The sequence below is a fragment of the Corylus avellana genome, chromosome ca3, assembly GCF_901000735.1.
Source record: "Corylus avellana chromosome ca3, CavTom2PMs-1.0".
Taxonomy (NCBI): domain Eukaryota; kingdom Viridiplantae; phylum Streptophyta; class Magnoliopsida; order Fagales; family Betulaceae; genus Corylus; species Corylus avellana.
In genome coordinates, this window is record NC_081543.1 from 8,975,694 (window position 1) to 8,999,374 (window position 23,681).

General features: G+C 32.9%; 1 protein-coding gene and 1 non-coding gene across 2 annotated transcripts; one reads left to right on the forward strand and one right to left on the reverse strand.

Annotated features, from left to right (window-relative positions):
- Positions 1-11,665: 11,665 nt before the first annotated feature.
- Positions 11,666-11,756, reverse strand: TRNAY-GUA (transfer RNA tyrosine (anticodon GUA)). Its single transcript is given in 2 exon segments — positions 11,666-11,701; positions 11,720-11,756. It is a non-coding gene; the product is annotated as a tRNA-Tyr (tRNA).
- Positions 11,757-19,830: 8,074 nt separating this feature from the next.
- LOC132174038 (metalloendoproteinase 1-MMP) lies at positions 19,831-21,167 on the forward strand. Its single transcript, XM_059585752.1, has 2 exons — positions 19,831-21,108; positions 21,161-21,167. The coding sequence occupies exons 1-2, from the start codon at positions 20,078-20,080 to the stop codon at positions 21,165-21,167; spliced, it is 1,038 nt and encodes a 345-aa protein (XP_059441735.1). The 5' UTR covers positions 19,831-20,077.
- The last annotated feature ends 2,514 nt before the right edge of the window (positions 21,168-23,681 follow it).

A 23,681-nucleotide genomic window follows, 5' to 3' on the forward strand; every position in this document is an offset into this window, starting at 1 on the left:
CCCTTTTTGGGTTTTCGTAATTTTGCTGTACAATTTGCGGACAAGTAAATCTGTGATGACTAGGATATACGAAAGCTTTTTCCTTTTGGGGGAATACGAAATTTGAAAACTCTATTTAATATTGAAACCTTCTCCGGGTTTCAAGGAAAATAGCAACGAACCTAACGGCGGCCCGTTTTGCAAAATGTTAGTTTCTGCGCGGGGGGGGGGGTAAAATTGGCATTTGAAAAAAAAAAAAATCTTTTTTACCTATGTAAAAGCTTTCACATTGTCCATAAGAGATAGTTCAATCGGGTAGAACCATGTCTAATGAAACAGAAGTTACTAGTTCAAATCACATTCCCCTTTCTTGTGAGGACATGTAAAAAAAAAAGAAAAAAAAAAGCTTTCACAGTGGTGTATATATATTTTTGTACAAAATAGCTCGTCAAAACCCACTTTAATTATCTAGTTTAGCTATAATGGATTTTAAAAGACATTATACATCTGATTATCTTTTTTCTTTTTTTATCTATCATTTAAATTTTATTTTTTTGTTTATTATAAGGATTGTATTTTTCCTAAAGATCCAATTTTTCAACTTTTGAGAAAAAAGGTACGTGAATAAATAAATAGTATGAGCAAATTTTCGGAAAAATAGAGATATGAATAGAGAAATAGTATATTTCACAAATGAGATAGATGTGTGAATAGTGCCTGCTATATGTATTACAAATGCAACAAAAATGTATTTTGCATTTGAGATGCATAATCCGATGTAAGTTTTGTTTATTTATTTTACATAAAAGTAAGAAATAGCTAAGCCAATATTAGCACTCTAATACTCCTATATGTGAAAATCAGCATTTTTTTATTTAAAAAAAAAATCTTATTTAATAGATACAACTAAAATGACGTGATAATCTTTTTATTTTACCAATACTTATTTAAATGTTGATTTTTATTGTCACATCATCATATTGTTGGGTGATGTGACAGTACTCATGAGCCCTTATATTTTTTTCTTGTTTAATAAAGATTGATTCAATAACGGATGAACACAGCAACATCAGTCCAATAATATAAAAATATGATAAGAAATAAGAAGCGAACATTACTCTAATATTAATGGTGCTTATATATATATATATATATATATATATATAAAAGCCCTGGTTATAACCTGATATTTATTACCCGACACATTAGTAATTGATCATCTTCATTCTTCACCCAATTTTACAGCTCCTCAAAGAAAAATCATTATTGCCTTTTAACATAATTCATGGTGCACAGAAAATGATAGGATAAGGGTGCTTTGGTGTTCCTTTTCTTGTTACTTCTTAAATGTACACATTAGTTTTTTATTAGTTTTTAATAAACTTTTATTTATTAAGAAATATGAATCTATAGGTATTAAAAGATTTAAAACTAAAAAATAATGATATGGACACAAGAAAACTTATGGGTGTCATTGTTTCTTTAGTTTTTTTAGTTATACTTAAACTAAAAATGTAGGGACTAATTTATTAATAGTTTTTTTTTTATATATATCCACACAAGGGAGCAGGGATGAGGATTCGAACTAGTAATATCTGCTTCATGAGACGTGATTCACAATCAATTGAGCTACTCATTAGAAACAGTTTATTAGCAGTTACATTAAAGGTAAAGGATGAAATTTGTTATTTTACCGCTTATCCCTATATAAAATTTACACAGATTTAGGTTTTTTAAAAAGATGTAAATAAAATTTTGATTTAAAAAAAGCAAATTAGGTATTGAAAAAGAACCATTTAATGTGTGGGCATTGTGTAGCAAAAATATGATTGTTTGCTAATCCAAAAGAGGTCGGACTAGGCTTAAAAACTCATAATCGCATGAGTTACCTAATTAAGTTAGGTTGCATTTGGAATTGCGATTTTGCAAGAATAATTTGTGTTTTTAAAAAATATTGTAAAATGTAAGATATTTGGCATTGCGATTTAAAAAGCACATAATCTAAAATAAAATAGAAAAAAAAATCTACAATTTTTATAAGCAGATTATCAGGTGCTTATTTGAAAATGCGTGAATTTAAACTAAAATCACGATTTCGCATAACAAATATTTGATAACGAAGTACATTTTAACATGTTTTACCAAACGTTTTTGTAATTTTTAAAATCACACTTATTAAAACTACAATCACAAATGAACCCTTTGATAACATTTTAGATGGTAATATTTGTTTATTTATTTAAAAAGTGTTTTGATGTGATAAAAATCTGAAAATAATTTTATTTTTCACTAAAAGGTATTAAAAAATAAAATAAAAAGGTTAAAAAATGCTTTGATAATAATACTTGGGCAGACAATACAATAAAGAGTGGAACCCACAAATTAAAGAGAGAAAAACACACAAGCGTCAGCCATGTTCATGGTTGGGGGGCTAGACTGTCCTTAGTCATGAGTCATGAGTCATGACTATTGTTTTCAGGACCAGAAAAGGGTGGTCCAGATTTTCCTGTGCGCTTTTATTAGTTGGTGAGGCTTAAGGTCCAGAATTTATTATGTTCTCGCCAAATAGTACTTTCTTGTTTTTGTTTTTGTTTTTGTTTTTTTTCTTTTTTTTATAAGGAAACTTTGAGCACCGATTCACAGCACGCGGCGTGCCCAAAAAAAAATTTTTTTTTTTTTTTTTTTTTTAAAAAAAATTTTGCACGCGGCGTGCATTTTACCCGGAAACTTTACATGGGAAGAGAATTGTTTTTTTTTTTTTCACATTTTTCTTTCATACATGAGTTATATTGCGGGCTTTACCGATGTAATGGTTAATTAATAATTGGGTAAAATCTATTTATTCCTCTTAAACTATCACCCAAATGTCCAATCAATAATATCTTCTCTAAACTTTTAATTGTGACAATATCTCCCTAAACTACAAAAAATTGTCAATTTTTCCTCAATGATGAAACTACTATATGTAAAATAAAATAAAAAATGCTAAAAATTATAGAAAAAAACCTAAAAAAAAAAATCCAAGGGGTGCTCAAAGTTATTTTTTTTATAAAAAAAAAAAATTCCTTTTCATAATAAAAAATTTCGTATTTTATAAAAATTTAAAAAATTTCCTTTTTAAAAAAAATAATAATATGAAAACAATTAAAAATCATTTTTTAAAAGAAAAAATTATGTTTTAAGAAATTAAAAATTTTTGTTTAATTTATTTATTGTTTAAAATAAATAAAACAGTTTTTGACATAACGCCGTTAGAGTAGAGAGCGTCGTGGGCGCGCAATATCATTTTTGCCAAAGAAAGTTGATACTAAATACTTGTTGGAGGAAGTGTCGCTTATCATCAATCTTTTTGAAATAGATCCCTTTATTAAAAGACGCAAAACATGTCTTCTATCGATGCAGGGGTTTGTTTCCTTAGCTACAAAACAGGGACCCATGTGAAAGATGACATTCTACTAAGAAAACGGTCGATTTCTTTACCAAAGCTGCTATCACACACTTATTATGAGGATAACATATTTGTTTCTGATTGTGATTTTAGGAGGGATGCGTTTTTGGCGAACTAAATGGCTGATTTTAGAGTCGCTTGTTGCGGAGGCATTGACGGCTTTGTATGTGGCGAAATTTAGTCGTAATATGAGACTATAACGGATATGTATGTCTGGAGGGTGATGTGCTTCAAATAGTGAATACGATAAAAGTTAAAGAATGGGATTAAAATGAATATAGATAATTATTGAATATGATATTGGCAGGTCAATCATGTAATTTAGCTAAAACATTAGTCAAACATATCATAGATAAGGCATGGATAAAAAAGATTCTCGATAAATGATATAATCCATTCTCATTTCACCCACCTTTTAACGGAACAGGATCCTCTCCAGTTTATTATGGACTGGAGAATATCCCGTTCATGGCTAAGATTTTTTTTCAAAAATTCTATGATCACAAATGAAACACATATCACATTAATAAAAATAATAATAAAATATTATTTTAATACAAAAAATTAAAAAATAAATAAATAAAAAAAGGGGGTGGTTGGGGTAGGGGGTGGCTCAAGCCACCCCCAATGGCCGGGTAGGGGGTGGCGGTGGCCAGGCCATGAGGGTGGCCGAACCACCCCCATCTTGCAAAAGTTGTAGAACTCCCTGCCCCAAGCCCAAGAGGGGGGGGTGTGATAAATGGGGGAATTGGCTCCAGCCTTTTTTTTTTTTTTTTTTTAACTTATTAAAGGCCGAACCACCCCTTTGCAAGGTCGGGTGGTAGAACCACCCCCATAGGCCATGGGGGTGGTTCAGCCACCCCTTGGCCGGCCATTGAGCCACCCCTACCCAAAATGAGGTGGCCACCCCCCTTCTTTTTTCTTTTTTTTTTCTTAATTTTTTTATTAATTTAAAATAATATATTTTTTTTTTTTTATTAGTAGGATATGTGTTCCATTTGTGGCCATAGGATTTCTGAGAAGAAATCATAGCCATGAACTAGATATTCTCCATTCCATAATGGACTGGAGATAATCTTTTTCCCCTTTTAACTTTCTCTATAGTGAAATTGTGATTTTAGGAGGGATGCGTTTTTGGCGTAGAAGCACAACTAAAAGGGTGATTTTAGAGTCGGTTGTTGCGGAGGCATTGGCGGCTTTGTATGAGGCGAAATTTAGTCGTACTACGAGACTATAACGGATATGTCTAGAGGGTGATGTGCTTCAAATAGTGAATACGGTAAGGGTTAAAGAGTATAGATAATTATTGAATATGATGCTGGCAAGTCAATCATGTAATTTAGCTAAAACAACAGTCAAACATATCATAGATAAGGAATGGATAAAAGAGATTCTCGAGAAATAATATAATTCATTCTTATTTCATCCCTCTTTTAACCATCTCTATAGTGAATAGATAAATTCATCATTAAATTTGTGTGGATCTACAGGATCGGTCAACAAATTTAATGATTGATCTTAATGAATTAAGAGAAATGATAAAATTCATTATATTTTTAACCATCTCCATAGTGAATGGATTAATCCACTATTAAATTTGTGTAGGGTCCACATGAGTCTAAAAATCTAATGATTGATATATTGAATTTGTAGGAGGGGATGAGGAAAAGATTAAGAAAATATTGACGTGAATCATTGTTCTTAAATTTTATAAGATGAGATGAGAAAAATATTGAAAAAATATTAATGTGAATCATCTCTCTAAAAAATATTCCTCGTCACATAAACTTTCTTGTTTCTCAAACGTTTCACGTAAATGCTTAGTCATTGTTTTGTATTGATAAATCATGTCCTTTTTTATTTTTGATTGGTAATGCCAACAATTTTAGGAAAATTTAATCCTAACTTCATGAGGTATCACGCGATTTCAATTTATTCTTTGGGTTTTTTTAAATTGCATTTGAAGTTCTTAAAGTTATTGTATTTTTTCATTTCATTCTCATTCCATCCAAAACTAATTAGCTGTGTCATGTAAGGAATTTGCCACGTCACAAGCCACATATTAAGAAATTAATTTTTATTACATTTAAAAAAACAAATAAAATGGAATGGAAATGGATAGAGCTACAAAGGCCCGTAAGGGGGCAACAAACCCCAGCAATAGGAGTGGCTCATGCAATTACCCTACGCAAGAAGATGGCTCGCGTGGCATTAATCGAGGGTAGCTCGCACAACTATCCTAAATAGATGGGGCGACTTTGGTTTTTTAATGTAATAAAAAAATTAATTTTTGTTAGCATGTGGCATGTGGCATGGTAAAATTGTTTATGTGACATTAACCCTACTAATGTCACCTAATTAGTTTTGGTTGTTTTAAATGAAGTACAAATTGGGAAAAATGTAACAAGTTAAAATGTTATTTTAAAAACCTAAGGAGTAAGTTGATATCAACCTAGGAAATGGTAAAATTCGTCAAAATTTTTAAAGAAAAAAGAATACAAAAAAGAGTTCTTAGAGATAATGTTTATTATTAAATAAGGAGTCTCTCTAGGGTTCCTTCACTTGGAGAAAACTATCGGCGAGGGTTACAGCTTCTACCGGTAACAGGGGAGAAGGTTTAGTGCGATTGTTGTACTTATACTAAGGGTGGATTCCGACGAGAAGAATTTCGACAAGAAGAAGGATGATGACGGAGATACTGGAGGATTTGTGTGGCAAAATCTCCCTTACTGGAGGGGAGAAGGTGGGGCTTAATATTACTGAAGGAGAAATATATGAGGGCAAAGAGAAGGGAGCGAGATGCTTGATTGGTAAGGTAGGAATAGAACGAAGAATTAATTAGGAAGTCTTTAAGGCTCTTCTTTCTCGTCTATGGAGAACCGTGGGCAAGGTAATATTCAAAGAGGTCCTTCATAATGTTTAGCTCTTCGAATTTGAGGACAGAGAAGATAAAAGGAGAGTGATGGAAGGGACGGCCTTGGTCGTTTGATAGGCAGATTACGGTACTAAACGAGGTTGATGGGAGTGTACCACCAGCTTTGATGAATTTTACACATTCACCGTTCGAGGTTCAGGTGCACGATATGCCATTATTGTGTATGAACAAGGCTGTGAGGACCAGAATTGGTGAAATCGTTGGGAGAGCTTATTGAGGTTGATGTAGCAGGAGCGGTGGTGGGTGAGGGAGATGTTTGCGGTTACGCGTTGGGATTGAATTATCCAAGGCGCTAGAAAGGGAACGAGCACTCAACTTTCTAGGGAACTTGCATTGGGTTACGTTTAAGTATGAGAAATTGTCTATGTTTTGTTTCCAGTGTAGTAGATTATTGCATGGGGAAAAGGGATGCCTTGTAAGGAAAACAATGTGAAGGCAAGCTGACGAGGGAGATCAGTGGGGTGTAAGTTTAAGAGCGGAGGATCCACGAAAGAAGTATGGTGGAGGAGGCGGCAGAGGAGGGAAAAAATGATGATGTTGATTGTGGTGAGAATGAGACGTCCAGTATGGAACCCTCCAAGTTTTCTGTAAACCCTAAGACAGCAATGCATAAACCCTTTGAGGCTAGTAGTGAGGAGTCTGATTCGTACCACGTGGGGAATAAGGAGGGGATTGGGTCTCATAAATCTGATTTAAACATTGGTTTGTCATGTAAAAGCCATGCAGTAGATAAGGGCGCGAACCTTGGCTTCGTCAAATCACCCCCATTTAAATTAAATATTTCATGTGTTGAGCATTACCTATTAAAATAGAGTTTAAGCTCACACGTAAGGAGAAATATTAAAATAATGATTAAGTGATTAAATTTACCTTTTCTTATCAACTTAAGCTTTTGAAATAAATGGTGATATAACAGGTTCATTTGAACAGGTGGAGTGATGACCAAAAAGAAGGTAGACATGTGAAGGGATTAATTAGGAGGAAAAAAAAAAAAGTAGGAGAGATATAATTAAGTTAATATATATATATATATATATATATATATATATACCAGTGAACACAAATAATTTTTTTTTTTTTTTTTTAAAAAAAAAAGTAAGATTGTTGACTGATTAATTATTTAATGCAATGATGATAAAGAATGTAGCATTATCTTAAAATAAGTTTTTCAAAAGAGAAAAAGCAGGTTTACCTAAGGATGTTTTTGACTAATAATGAATCAAACTTTTTGTCTCGGTTGTTGGTCGACTATACTGGTTTTAGAGGTTAAAATGCTCATGAAGGTTGACCTTACCCAAAAAAAAAAAAAAAAAAAGCTACATAATTTACTTGATAAGAAATCCGGCTATATAACATTAAAGTTAAATATTTGTCATTTTATCATTTGAATTAAGATTAAGTACTAATTTTAGATCGCATGTAACATTATACATTAGGAAAATTATGTTGACCTCTCTTAAGGTTTGTGTTTGTATTCTTTTTGCTTATTTTTTCTGTAGTGTCTCTTGTGTTGCTTGGGTTTTGTGGGTTATAGCCTCCCTTCGTTTTTGTGGTTTGATTTTGTTAAGGAGGCTTGTGCATTTAGTTTTAGTTTTTTTTTTCCCCCTATATCTGCTCCTAATTGGGATTTTGATAATTTAATTTAATTATTATTATTATTATTATTATTTTTTTCGGTGGTTGTTGTTGTTTCTTTGTAGGAATTCAAATAGGTTTAAGGCATCTCTTGAGATTTTTATACCTTTAAAAATTGTTTAGGGATCTCTTGAGGTTTATGACCCTCTATGTGGCCCCTTTACCTCAGTAACCGCTTTATATGGTCCTTCAATGATGATCGGGTTACTTATCTTGCTTATTTCCTACTTTTAGTTGTATTTTTGTATTGTTATTTTCATTTTGAGTATATTGTTAGGGAGCCCACCCCATTTTTAGTTTTTGATCAATTGTAACCATTTCCCAGTTTGATTTTGTTAAAAACAAAACCATCAAACCACAAAAATCAAAGGTTATCGAATTATTTTAAGAAAATGATAAAAAAAAATTAAAAAATTAAAAAAATTGTTACTGTCTCCTTGATATTTCTAGTTTTTTCAACTTTTGTTTTTATTTCAACAAAATGCTTCAAAAAAGAATCTGTTTGACTGACACAACAAAAAATCAAATTTGTGAATTGAATTGCAGCAAAATAAGCTTTTGAATTAAGTGGCAGACCGGCTTATAAGAAAAGGGTGACCAAAAGCCTATATAAACATGATTAAAATTACACTTAATTTTATGTGTAATACTCCGGGGCGGAACTATGTGCTAGGGTGGGGGGACAAAAATTTTATAATTCTTTATATATATATATATATATATATATATATATATATATATATTATGAATTTGTCCCTCAAAAACGGTATATTTGTCTCCCCAAAATTAACATATTATGCATTATTCCGTTTGTATATTTTTTTTTTTAGCCATCTTCCTCGCATCTCATTTTTCTTGCATTGATTTGTGTTTTTGGGTGCAAAAATGTGGAATATGATGAAAATATCTGTTATTTATTTATTTTTTTTGAGTGATTATTGTGCAATCATTTGAGTTTACAATAATTATTTTTGATACCATTTTTCTTGAACTCTATAGATAATATTTAATTTATTTTATTAATTGTTTATTCTATTATGTATTTGTGATGCCATGAGATTAAATTTAAGACTTGAACGTTTTTATTTTATATAAACACTCACATACACATATAAAGAAATTATATGTATTTATATGCTTTTGTATTTATATAAGTCAATATTTCCAAACCCCCCCACTCCAAAAGTTCTGTTCCGCCCCTGGACTAACACTTAAATAGTAATAGCAACAAACACTAAAAAGTTTATCAGAACAGAAATTAAAGATATATAATTGTTACTCCCTCAAGTTATGACAACCAAAGGGCAAAGGAGATAACTATCAACAAGATAAACCCACTAAAACACTTTTGAATTTGTAGAGATCTATATGATCTTACACGGTTTGAGAGGGAATACATTTGATACGTACAATCTGAGTGGAGCATTTCATCGAGCACTTGGTGTTTGCTTTTTGTCTTTAGAAAGCGAAGGCCAGCAATCACCGCTGTCACCAGAAGATGAACCACAATTGGTCAATTGCCGCCGCCACCACACCCACAACAGCAAAAACCAAAACCAAAAGGATGACTATGGGTTGAAGTGGGTTAGTCCAAATATACATTATGTGTGCCTGCCACCATAGTGTAGAGTGGAAGAACATATACAAATCAAGGCTAGAGAGAGAGAGAGAGAGAATCAAAGTTTAAAATTAATGGGATTGTGATTATTTTGTCAAGAATAAAAAAGACAAAAGATGTAAAGATATTTTCTATATTGTTTTCCCTCTCTCTCTCTCTCTTATGATGGCACGCCCAAAGAAGGATATTATAAAAAAATCATGGTCACTCGTCACACATTGAGTTGGGATTTGATGTATCCATTTTTATTTTTTATAACAATGATTTTTCTTTTTTCATTTCATAAAAATAAAATATATTATTTTCACAAAATAATATCATAGATACAATGAGAAATTTTTTCTATTTAAATTTGATCCATGTTTTATATAACTATTTGAATGTCATCGTTTCAATCAATTTTTAGATATGCACGATATTTCAGCGAATCATATTTTTGACCGTTTAGTCTATTACAACTTTTTGAGATAGAGATGTGATTTTAATGCACTTTTTTTTTTTTTTGTTCCTCTTATCTCTTATCGCTTAGGCTCCGTTTACTTTAACGTAAAATGGTTTCCAAAAAATGATTTCTGTTACTTTGACACAAAATAGTGGTCAACGAAAAATATTTTCTTTTAAATCGAAAATTCTTCTTTAATTTTTAAAAAATAATGAAAATTGTAAACTATTTTCTAACTTCAAGCATCTCATTTTCAAATCGACAGGCCTTGCCAAAACCGCCCATAACCTCGCCAGACCTTGTCCTAACCTTTTCCTTTTTTTTTTTTTTTTTTTTTTTTTTTTCCTCTTATCTCTTAATCATGCTATTAGGTTGTAGCAGTGCTCCCAAAGAAATAATTTATAAAAATACAAAATAAAAAGGAAAAGGTTAGGACACCTGCTATCATGTGACAGCACGTGAGCAGGTTTCCGCTCCCTTCCTGCACCCTGAGAGACCGTATCTAATCGGCTATTTGGCTGGCTCAGTGCGGCATCTTTTCTGCTTTCATTAGAGCCATGCTTTTTGCTTATGGAAGAGAAATGCTTTTTTGCTTAAACACGTGGCAAAAGCACTTCTCCTCGATTCCTGCACCACCCTAACAGAAAATTCATGGTAGATTTATTCTTAGTCCGCGCTTACTTAACAGATTTTGAGAATGTAATTCATTGTAGTTAATAAAATTAAGACACCTATTTTATTTAAATCAGTTTTATATTAATAATACATGTTAATTAAGTGGATAGAATTTAACTATACGGAGTAAATTATTTTTTTATTTTATTTTTTAGCATGCTTTAAAGATGTTTGAATTTATTTTGATATTATAAAAAATTATTTATAAAACAGGTAAACCACATACACTAAATTTTTTTTTTCTTTTTATTATAACAAATATATGGTATTCATAAATCTGCGCAGGTCGTCAATGTAAAATTTATGTTAACCCATTCATTGGGACACACATCACAATATGTACATGAAAAATTATATTACATACATCACAATATCTGTGTGTGCGTTTAAGAGGCTTAAAAGTGCGTTTAACATTTAAAAAATTCATTTGAACAAAAAAAAGTACTCATTTAGTAAAAAAAATTGAAAGCGTTTTTAATAGTTTAAAAAGCCTAAAAATGACAAAAACACACTTTTATCAAAAGTTTAAAAATAAAGCTTTTGTTAAAAACGTTTTTTTTTTTAACTTAAAAGCTCTATTTTTCTAACACGATGCATCGCTACTTCATGAGTACACCACACACAAATTCCTCTCCAACATTTTTTATTCATTTTGCTTTCATTAGACCTTTGCTGACTTAGGTGCCGGAGATCATTCAGTCTTAGGATGGATTGGCCTTTTCACTATTGTTCCCTTCTTTTGTGGGAGGTGCTCCTCCCTTGAAAGGGGTTGAAAACTTGAAGTGACATGGGTGATTTGTGCAAACAACAAAGATATATTAAATAGACAAATATTTTAAATAAAAAAAAAGGGATATTTCTTTTGGTTGGTCCGAGACTCCGAGGCTGAAAATTGAAGAATAACGAAAAAAGTACAAAAACTTCAAACGAAAATCCGACCTGCCGGATTCGAACCAGCGACCTAAGGATTTCTGTCATGCTATTCAACTACAGTCCTCCGCTCTACCAACTGAGCTAAGGTCGGTTGCTGAGCAATGAAGCAATAATTTTATTAATCTACGTATTTTAATAGTCGTAGCGGTTTTGGTAGATCAGATTCATGAAGCTCCAAGTCTCAAGCTCATGAATATGAACCCACCCACCCAAACAGAAAATGCCCATTAAAAGCCTCAAGCTTTTAGGTTTGACTGTAGTAAGCCCAATAGTCAAAATATTTTTATTATTTAAAACAAGCCAAAACAATGAAACATTATTTTGATTTGCTCTATAGTAAAAAAAAAAAAAAAAAAAAGACCCTTGGCTAAGAAACTAGCTAGCTGCTGCAATGCTTAGCAAATTTGTTGTGTATTGAAACTAAACAGTGCTTAAAAAAAAATTAATTTGATTCTCATTCCTCTTTGAAAATAGCAAAAATAGTTTCTAAGAGGTAGTTTAATCGACTGGAAACACGCCTAATGAAGTGGAGGTCATTAGTTCGAATTATCCCTCTTATACAGACATGTCAAAAAAAATATATATATAAATAAATTAAAAAAAAAATATTTTAAATAGAATGATGAAAGTAAATAGCTAAAATACTTTCCAAAAAAAAAAGTAGTTAAAAAAAATAATAATAAAAAATAAAAAATCTTTAACCAAATTTTAACTAAACATTTGCCGAGCTACGGTCATGGGCCTTCCTACAGAACAAAATACGTAAAAAGCCGGGTTTTGTGGACCCTAGTCTCTACCATTGAGTGCAGAAGTGGTTAGAGTCACGGTCATGGGCCATCCGGCCCAGTGCCCACAATGAATTAGTATTAATTGTAGGCTCTGGAATAGGATTTTCATTATCCATGGCCACCTCCATAACCACTCCTCAATGCATTGGGCTTTTTTTTCCCACACATTTATTGACATTTTATTCTTTCTTTTAATATCTCACGGCCCCATACCTATTTACCTTCCCTAAATTATGAAAATATTAAAAAAATAAAATAAAATAAAATTGTTTCTTATTGTTCTTGTCATGCATTAATCAGGGACCATTAGGGGGACCCATTATATATTTATTAAAAGTTTTCAAGGGTCCATATTTATTGTTGGTATTTTTAGTACCAATTTTGCTATTTTAGTGGCTTCTGATCTTGTATTCTGTTTGGGTTTGGGTTATTATTTTGTAATTCTGCGACGGCTATTAATTTGTCAGCTTTGTTTGTTGCTTCTTGCTTGTTCCTTTCTGTATGTCCAGCAGAAACACCCCATACCTATAGGTTGTTTTTTTTTATTATTATTTATTATTATTTTTAATTTATTTTATTTTTGGACAGAGTTTTGAGAGGAGAAAGAAAGAAAGAATTGATTAATGTGATATAAAATAAAATGAATTAATTATTATTTTTTTTTTGTAAAAGAAAAGGAAAACAAGTTATTTGTTAATGTGAAAAATGAAGTTGGTTGTTACCAAACAAGTCATTGTCTCTTTTAAGACAACTTTATCTCGTTCCTTCCTTACTTTATGTAATACTTTCTAATTTTGAGCACTTTCATAATTTATTAACTTTCCTAAAGTAGTTTTAAGGTTCTAATTTCATTTCCAATTTCCAACAAAGCATTGATCATGAAATTAGCAGTTTTTAAGTTTGGTGTATTCTTTTTTTAGCCTCGATCCAATTCGCTTGAAACAATGTACGCTTACAAAATATTAAAAAAATATATATTATTTTTAAAGAATTTTTTTTTTTTTATATATAAAATGTTTGATAAGCCTCACATTTTTCTTGTTTTCTTTTGCGGATAAGATGATATTTCCATTGCTATTATATATATAACAGATAGGAGAGCACTGTTCAATAAGATCTTGGCACGTAGGACAAGAAAGAGGCTACCATGTATTATTGCTAAAGCTGAACAAATAATAGTCTTCGATTGTACTGCAAGGGACAGCATCCATGGCTCCACTTTTGCTTTGGCAAGCATTGGCAATGACCTCTCCAAGTATGACTTTTATTCAAATTTTTAGTTAAAATATACAAAAATATTTATCCATATTTAGCGGCGACAGTCACAAGTTGCCACTAATAATATGGATGTTAATGAGCTAAATGCTTGTAGTGAGGGCGTGAGAGAGACAATTTGCATAATCTTTTATACTCATTCTTTGAGTTTAAACCAGAGCCAAAGACTTGGCTTTTTCAAGGGAGAGAGTTAAAGCTCTTTGATCGTATCTTGGCATGGCCATCTCCTCAAGAAATGTCATAGTCTTGGTAGAAATCTGCTGCAAAAGAAATCAACAAAGAGCTAATCAAGACCAATTGAACTAAAAGTGAGAGAAGCGACTAAGGTTGATGTGTAGTGTGCTAAAGGGATCCTCAACCCACTCATGCCACATTGCATCAAACAGTTTCTTTACGTGGTTCTTGGATTCAAATGGACACCTAACATGGCAGTTAATGGTTGAAGGGGATGATGCGCTAATAAGTTGGTTTAAAGTGCGTTAACTATCATATTCTACTTTCTAGAAAATACATCAGTCTTCATTAAAGTGGTTCTTGAATTCAAATTGACACCTGACGTGGCAGCTAATGTTTGAAGGGGTGGGTGCGCTAATAAGTTGATATAAGTTGGTTTAAAGTACGTTAAGTGTCATATTTTACTTTCTAGAAAATACATCAGTCTTCATTAAAGAATTGATCTTGCATGCATGGCTTCTCCAAAGAGTACCCTGATCTCTTCTCATCTCTCGTGTTGGAATTCCAACTGCATTTCTACACGAATTCCTAGAAGGTCTCCTGGCTAGCTTCCCAACCTAAAGGAAGAGGAGATGATGATGTCTTCCGGCTGGCTTCCCAGCCTGCAAGAGATGATGGTGTCTCCAAGCCTTTCTTTGATGGGATTTCTTTGGCGTCCCTAGCTAGAAGAGGGTCTTCCATTGATGGGGTTTGTTTGGCTTCCCCAACTAGAGGAGGATGAGGAGCTAGAGGAGGGTCTTCCATTGATGGGGTTTGTTTGGCTTCCCCAACTAGAGGAGGATGAGGACGGCAGTTCTTGTGGAACACATTAATGGCACTATATTCTATCCTGTTTCTTTCTTGTTTGATAGCTTTTGGGAACGATCAACTACCAACTAGCTTCTTATCTAGGATGCTAATTGGCATTGTTTTGACCATATTAGCCCTAGCATGCATGAAGATTAGGAAGCCTATTGTTTGTTCTACCCTAAACTATTGCTTAGAACTACCATCCATGCGAGTAAAATTGATCATAAAACTATGTTTTATTAGCATATTTCACTCTCTTAGTAACCTAATTGGGTCAAGAATGCTCATCTTTTCATCTTTGTGTATTGTATGCGGCCTTGTCATTTATGCCATTAAATTGTGTTTATGTGAAGAACCGACTGGTATTACAGAAGAGTTTCGGATTTTTAATGGTCTTTACATTATATATATATATATATATGAGAAAATGAGATCTCGCTCTAAGCCATAAATATGAAAAAAAAATGACATCTCACTCTATATGTAATTTATGATCGTATTTATTAGTTGGTTAATGTCTTTTAACTTTTCATTATTACATTTTATATATAGAATTTCACTTGGTAAATAGTTTATAAGTTGGTTACGATAATTAATTAAAAAATAATTACTTATTATGCACTACTGTCAGTTTTTAGTTAGAGTTAGACATTCAGTTTTCGTATGAGAAAATGAGATCTCGATCTATATGTAATTTATGATCGTATTTATTGGTTGGAAGTACACTATTTTTATGTCAACAAAGCAATATCTTTATGTATTAACAGAGGCAACACCTCTTGCAAACCTTTATCAAATTGCACGTTTAATTCTATAAACTGACTCATATCGTACCAAATTGTGAGGTTTACTTACTAAGTCGTTAGACTTATACGGTTATTACATCTTGTAGGAAACCTGTTTCTAGAATTAAAGAGTGGCACGATTGCCACTACGGACTTTGCTTAAGAAAAGATTTACACATTGTTATCAAGTTTGCTTAAGTTACTATTTCTATTAGTTGCTCCGTGTCTGGGTATTGAGGATATTACATGTTTCATTATGGTTATTAGACATCTATGATTTATTTCACCTTCCTATACATTAACTCTGATAATGCTTAGAGGGGCGGTTCCCCATTTAGCTACCAATTAGCTAAACTTGAGTAATTGCCAGTAATCCTACCAAACTGGTCAAGGCCAGATTTGTGGGCGTTACAAATGTGTAAGGTACATGCATTGTGAATAAGGGGTAAGAAGTAGGGTGAGGTACGAAGTAGGGCTAGCAAGTCTGGTTTGAGTCGACCTACTTGCACTGTCAACCTGATAAGGGTAACCGAAACACTCGAACACATCCCGCGAGTGACCCGACACATCCCATTGACCTAACCTAACACGACGCCGTTTGACTTGTTTAGACATGAACACAACTTGTTTAACACGTTTAACCCCTTTTAACATGAATTTATTATATAAAAAATATATACAATTTCATAAACGGGTTTGATGAGTCAACTCGCAGGTCAAGTGGGACAACCCATTTATGCTAAATCATAACCCTATAACTATGTGTCGAATTAATATCAGGTTTGCGTATTGTGTCAAAAATTGCAAGTTTTATGACAAAAAGGAGGTTCAGAGATAAGAGAGGAGCACGTGGACAGTAGACTTGTAAAACATCAAGGGATTAAGAACAGGCCACGCACTATAGTGTGTTACCAACACATCGATTTGGCTTTGAAAACAATTAATGACATATGCTAAAGCCTATCAATGATTTTTTTCCCCTATCCATATGGACTTGCTCAATGTATTGATTTTTTTTTTTTTTTTTCATTTGAAAGATACTTGTTAGGTCTCATGGGCAAAAACATGAAACTATACTAGCTGGCATACTTAAGCAGCTAATTTCATGAATAAAACTTGGAATTTTATTTTTCACTGAATTTAATTAATTAGTGTTAGAAAAGTAGTCATCAGTACTATTTGGGCCACTAAAAGTTTGTCAAGGTATTTATAACGCTTTGAAAGTGTAAACCCACTTTCTGAATTCCAATATCCTCCCCCACTAACAATTGCAACTTATTTCTGGTTCACTAAAATGGGTGGTGTGAATGGAAACTCCCTCCTAGAGAGGATAATCAAAGCAACGACGTCGTACTGGTAATTTTTTTTTTTTTTAAAAAAAAAAAGCTTTTTGGGCAAGGGAACACATGATTACGAATCATTAGGATCACAAATTCATTTCCCAAGCAAGCAAATTCCATTAGAGAATTCAGAGGGAAAAGGGATTTCTTTTTTTAAGCAATGAAAAATGAAAGAGATTATTCATCATAAAGCTACTGGTTACTTGATGTTTTTTTGAAAGCGAAACTGAGAAAGATGTTGACATTAACCAACCCTAAATGAACAGGCCATAAAAACGCCGCATCTCTCTCTCACAAAGAGTAATATATATGATGGTTGGCTGATTGGCTCGTAACTGTTGATTAAAAGACAAATGATTGGATAAGAGATAGAAGACCCGTGCTATTCTTAAAAAAAAAAAAAAAATTATTATTTAAAAAAAAAATTAAAAACCAAAAAAATTAAAAAATCTGAGGTGGTTCTGTTTGGGCGAGGCCGAACCTCCACAGATTTTTTTTTTTTTTTTTTTTTAAGTTTTCTTAGAACTTTTTTTTTTCATAATTTTTTAAATTTCAAATAATATTAATAAAATATATGAGACAAGTGTCAGTTGTTGATTTGTTTGACGTAGTTAAAATATTGGACAAAAGTACTATCTACGTTTATTGGATAAACATAAGTACCAAACCAAGTTAGTCCTTTGATATTAGGCCTTATCAGAGATACTTCAAAGACATTTAACCCTTATATTTTATCCGCTAGTCTTGAATTGGTATTTTCCATTGACATGGGCTTGCATTACTTATAGGTTTTCAACTTATGAAAACTATAGATTATATTATATAACTCATATAAAAGATTTGAAAGTCCATATTTATGTGTTGTGGTAAAAGGGTATATAGTCTGAGATAGCGGTAGGCCAGAGGGGGCATATGACCCTTTTGACCGGAAACGGATCATCTCTATTTCAAATGATCATAATGCAAAATTTGATTAATGATCATTCAGAATGTGATCATAAACTTTTAAAAGCATTGAGAAAGTAAAAGGGATTCTACACAAAAAAAAATAAAAATTATGTGCTATTGTAAAGCAAAGAAGAGTAGTCCTTCTACTTCTATCTCTTTTGATATCTTTAAATATAAGCTTTCCCATTCTTCGGGAAATTCTTTACCTTTATGAATTTCAACAATGAAAATTTCTAATTCTATGAGATTAACTGATTAAGGTTAAGTTCGGTTCCTTTCTAATAACAGAAAATATTAAAACAATAAAGAAAATTTATTTTACTTAATTTTCCTCAAACTGATCTTTCTTTGAAAAAGAAGAAGAAGAAAGTATAGTTTTCTTATCTGTAGTTACTTTCCAGATTTCTTTGTAAAATAACAAAATTATACAAGAGAAATCTCATATTATAGCTCATTATAAATTTTGTAAGATGGGCGAAAATGTATTTTAAATATGCAAGCAAAATAAATTGACCATACTTATAGTAACAAAAATTATAAAGAGAATATAGTTAAAGACTATAAAATATGATAACGTTGAATTGTTTATTTATTTCGCCAGTTATATTTTTTTAATATTTTTAATCAATATTTTTTTTTTCAACTTTATCATTTAATTTTGTTCCATTTGACTCAAAATCCTAATTCTAATTCTCTCACCGGCACTCATAAGGCTAGGTTTCAAGGGGAGAGGAGTTTGCCAAACGACAATCATTGTCATATGCCGATCGTACATACGAGCACACAAATTAGTGTACTTGTATAGCACTTAATTTGAGATATAATCGTCCCCAAGAGGTAGCTCAATTGGCTGGGACCACACTTAATAAAGTGGAGGTCACAAGTTCAAATCCCCCTCCCCCCTTATGCGGACATGTCAAAAAAAAAAAAAAAATTGAGATATAATCAAATCATTGATGTTGAGAGAGCGCACCCAAACCCTAGTCTATTTTAGTGTTATTATTATTATTATAGACCTTGTACAAGAATATTGTTTAACAAAATTTTGAGAAAAACTTCACTTATACTTTAAAGTGTAAATATTTTTGTAATCATAATCTTAAAATTTTAAATCCGAAGAATTTTTCATTTTTAATATCACCAAATTTTTTTTTATTAAAATGCCCAAAATGTTCCGGCTTAAAAAATAAAAACAGTGTTGAGTTTGATGACCAACAGTTGGGGCCAAGACTTGGGTTACTATAATTTATTGAAGAGTAATGCTACACTTACTCTCACTTTTCCATATCCATTTCTCCATGCTCATAAATTGCTTTTAAAATTACCATTAGATATAAGATTGATCTTTTTCGAAGAGACAATTATCTTACTTGCAAACATACATGGGTGGGATTAAATATATGACAAGATTACCTAATTTTCCTCTTTTTTTTTTTGAAAGAAAGAGGTAAAATTAGGAGGAGAAAATTATTGAGATATCGACAAAGTAAATTTTTAAATTTTGATATTATAATTGCAAAAGTGTTTATATTTTAGATAGCGTAAGTGAAGTTTTTCTTTAAAATTTTGCCAAAAACCAAAAAAAAAAAAAAAAAAAAAGAAGAAGAAAGGAAAAAGAAGTATATAGGGAATTCAAGGTCTGCATGATACATTGCGTGAGAGTGTAAGAAACATTAACAAAATGGTGTTATTCAATAGCCTATAAGCTAGAGAATCAAAACCGTCATTAGAAAGTGATTTATGCAAAGTTGATGCTAATAGTCCTCCAATTTGGTCAACGAGTCTCCAACCAAAATTGAACAAACCAAACCATTTATTTATTTATTTTCAAATATATTATTATTTCCTTCTACTTTCAACTCCAAATAATTAAAATAAATAAAAAGAAAAAGAAAAGAGACAACCTTAGCCCATAAGCACCAAACCCCATGCCAAACTCAAATGATTTCCTGGGGTAAAGATGAACAAAAAAACAAGAATTATTACGAAATTAATAAAAACAGAGGCAGTGGTTAACCCACCATGACACAATCAAAAGGCTCGCACGGCAGAATCTTCTTAACTTTCCCCATCTTTTCTTGTGCTTCGATCATATCTAAGCCCACCCGCCTCAACAATTCCCTATTTATTTAATTCCAATTTAAATTAACTATTTAAATTCAAACATCGTATCTTTGATGAAGCTTTTTTCCTTTCCATCATCAATCCCAACCCAAAGCTCTGATTCCAAAAAAAACAACTAACTCCGACGACATGTTCTTCTTCTTCCTCCTCCTCTTCCTTCTCTCTCTTTCCCGCCCTTCCTTTCCCGCCACAACCCCTGCACCACCGCCAGTCACTTCAACTGTCATAACCGTCGATGCCCATATCGCCACGTGGCACGACTTCGCCAAGTTCCTAGACGCCGGGAAGGGCAGCCACGTCAGCGGCATGTGTGAGCTCAAGAGGTACTTCAACCGTTTTGGTTACCTCCCGATACCCGACAACAACTTCACCGATGTCTTCGACACCCAGTTAGAATCGGCGGTTGTTCTTTACCAGAAGAAGCTCGGATTGCCGGTCACCGGAAAGCTCGACTCCGATACCATATCGGCTATCATGTCGCCCAGGTGCGGGATGAGCGACACCTCGCATGCGTTGCATAAGACCCGTCACTTCGCGTATTTTTACGGTAAGCCTCGGTGGCTCCGGTCGCCGCCGATGATGCTGACGTACGCTTTCTCCCTGGACGACATGATTGATTACCTGAGCTTGTGGGAGATTCGGACGGTCTTTCGGCGTGCCTTCTCGCGGTGGGAATCGGTGATTCCGGTGAATTTTACCGAGACGGGGGATTACCAATCGGCGGATATTCGAATCGGGTTTTATCGGGGGGATCACGGTGACGGGGAGCCGTTTGATGGGGTGCTGGGAGTGCTGGCGCATGCTTTCTCGCCACAGAACGGGAGGCTCCACCTGGACGCAGCGGAGACGTGGGCCGTTGATTTCAAATCAGATAAGTCCAAGGCGGCCGTTGACTTGGAATCAGTGGCTACACATGAGATTGGTCATGTACTTGGGCTAGCGCATAGTTCGGTGCGGGAGGCTGTAATGTATCCAAGCCTGAGCCCTCGGACTAAGAAGGTTGACCTCAAGATTGATGACGTGGAGGGCGTCCAGGCACTTTATGGGTCAAACCCTAATTTCAAATTTAGCTCTTTGTTGGAGTCGGAAAATTCTCTTAACCAAGCCAATATTGGCCCAGACTCAAGATTCTCTGACTGGACCATTCATTTGGCACTCTTGTTTTTATATATTTTTTTTACTACATAATTTTTTATTTTTTACATTTTTTAGGTTATAGGTGTAAGAAAATCACACACTAAAAGAAAAAAAAAATTAATAAATGAAGATTCTTTCTTTTATGTCATATATATTTTCTGAAAATGATGAGATTAGAATCGAGAATTTGAGAAGGCAGTAAAAGTAAATAAACCCAAAAGAAGAGGCATTTTTATTTATTTATTCTAGTGGATGGGGGTGGCTGGAGCTCCTAGCTACCCAATGAGGAAATTCATTACCAATTGCAAAGAATATGCCTAAACTCATGTATAGTAATGGAACCAAAGTGGCAAAGTATCACTTACTGTTCAAGATACTAAATAGTATCAATCTCATATAGAAGCCAGATACATATATGTACTTTTCAGTATGTGTTTTTGGCACGTGTCGTTATATAATGGGTGCCAACATGTCAAATTAATCTATTCCACTAATTTTCTTGATAATATGAACCAATTGACTTATCCTGAAAGTGATTAGTCACTTTATAAACATTTAGAAATTTCATGGTACTTGTACAAAGTCGAAGGAAATTCCTAATGGAATGAGTCAATTGACTCACAAATAAATTAATGTGTCTCTGACCAACCCACCATGTCCTGAAACCCACAAGGAAGGATCCTGATAATTAAGCTAGCAAAATTGTCAAAAATGTGAATGAGAAAACAACAATAGAAAGAAAAATATAAGAAGTGTGGTGTTTTTTGTTAATTTGGTAAAAAAAAAAGAGTGTAAATTAAGGTCCTGTCAACTTCATAGTTTTGACAGATGACTAATCGCATTGTTTTGGACCATAAATATCATATCCCCTTCCTAGATATATACGTACCTCTATGCATCATTACTTGGGGTTTCCTTCCTAAAACATTCAAGTACGTAGGCCTCTATGTTCAATGATCCATCAATCCGATGCTTAATTTTGTCATTTACGCGTTTAAAGCAAATGAAGAGAGAGGAATGTTACGCGTATACTCTAATTTTTTATTTTTTATTTTTACACTTTTTTAGACGATTTTTAAAATTATCTTTAGACTTGAGATGTATTATTATTAAATTTTCGTCTAATAATAATTTTAAAAACTACCTAAATGTTGAACCACATTATGTTTATAATGCTGAAGTTTTATTTTTAATTCTTAAAAATTTTTGACTATTTTTTATGGGTGAAGGCCAAACAAAAAATTATTTGATTGCTTTTTTGAGGTAGCCATGGCCCGCCCCGTCTGTGAGTACGTTCGATTAGCCGGTGATTTGCAATAGGTAAGAGCATTCACAACAGCTCCCTTATATCTGGTTCATTTCCCTAAGTTTAGAGAAAATATCAAAGAAGTCACAAAAATTCACCCACAACATAGTCCCTAAATAAGCCATAAACATTAGGATCGCTACAGTGGAACCCAATATATTGGGTTCAACTGTAGCAATCTTTATGCTTATTAAAATAAAAAAAAAATCGATTTTCTCTCCTCTCACATCACAAAAGTTAAAAAATAAAAAATATATTATTTTAATGATATAATGAAGTGTTAAGGAAAGCTATTGTGAAATGTATTTAGATAAGGAAGTAAAAAATAGTTTTGATCCTTAAATTTTAAAAAAATGACGAAGAAACTGCTGTGAATGCTTTGACACCATTGGCATATGTCTACTTTCCTCGAAAGCCAATTTAGCCCTTTGGAAACATTTTTACCTTTAAAACATCAAATTTACTCCTCATTTTTTTTTTTTTTTTTTTGTACTAATGTGAGAATAAGTTAAAAACACAAGTGGAGGGAAAGTTTAAAAAATTCAAATGGAGATAAATTTATTTTATTTGAAATAATCTAACAATATATATAGCCCTCTAGAACAAACTCAAACAAATTTGATTTCATTACAAGAAAGCTATTGGCTCCAATTTGTTGACGTTTTCTTGGGGGTGTTTCATTTGCTACAAGTCTTTTCCTTGGCTACTTTCCACAAAGAGGAGTCTTCTCACTTAAAAGCACTTTTGTAGTTCACACTCACATGCAGGAAAAAATTAGTCTACACAGTATGAACATCCCCTGCCCACCACTTACTGTAAAGACGGGTTGAATCCGCCATCGGACAAAGGGAGAAAGAGAAAAGGAGGCAAGTATGGGGCCATTTTGAGGTGATTTTGGCCACCCCAGCCAGCTAGAGGTGGTGGCCGAACCGGGTAATGCTATACAATATATATCACCCCATCCCTTAATGCCTCTGCGGCGTGGTGGTTTGTGTGAAAATATTTATTAAATGATTAATTTTTTTTTTATTAACTTAAGTTCTTAAGATAAGTAGTAATTTATCGGCTCGGCCACTCCCCATTTGACTAAAAGAGTAGCTGAACTGATTAAATTTACTTTTTCTTATCAATTTAAGTTGTTAAGACAAATATTAATTCAACAATTCCCTCAACCTATTTGACTAAAGTGGTGGCCGAGTCACCCCACTTCTAGCCCCCTCCCCCCACCTTTTTTTTTTTTTAATTTTATTTTTATTAGAGATATTTTTATTGTTTGGGGTGTATTGCAAA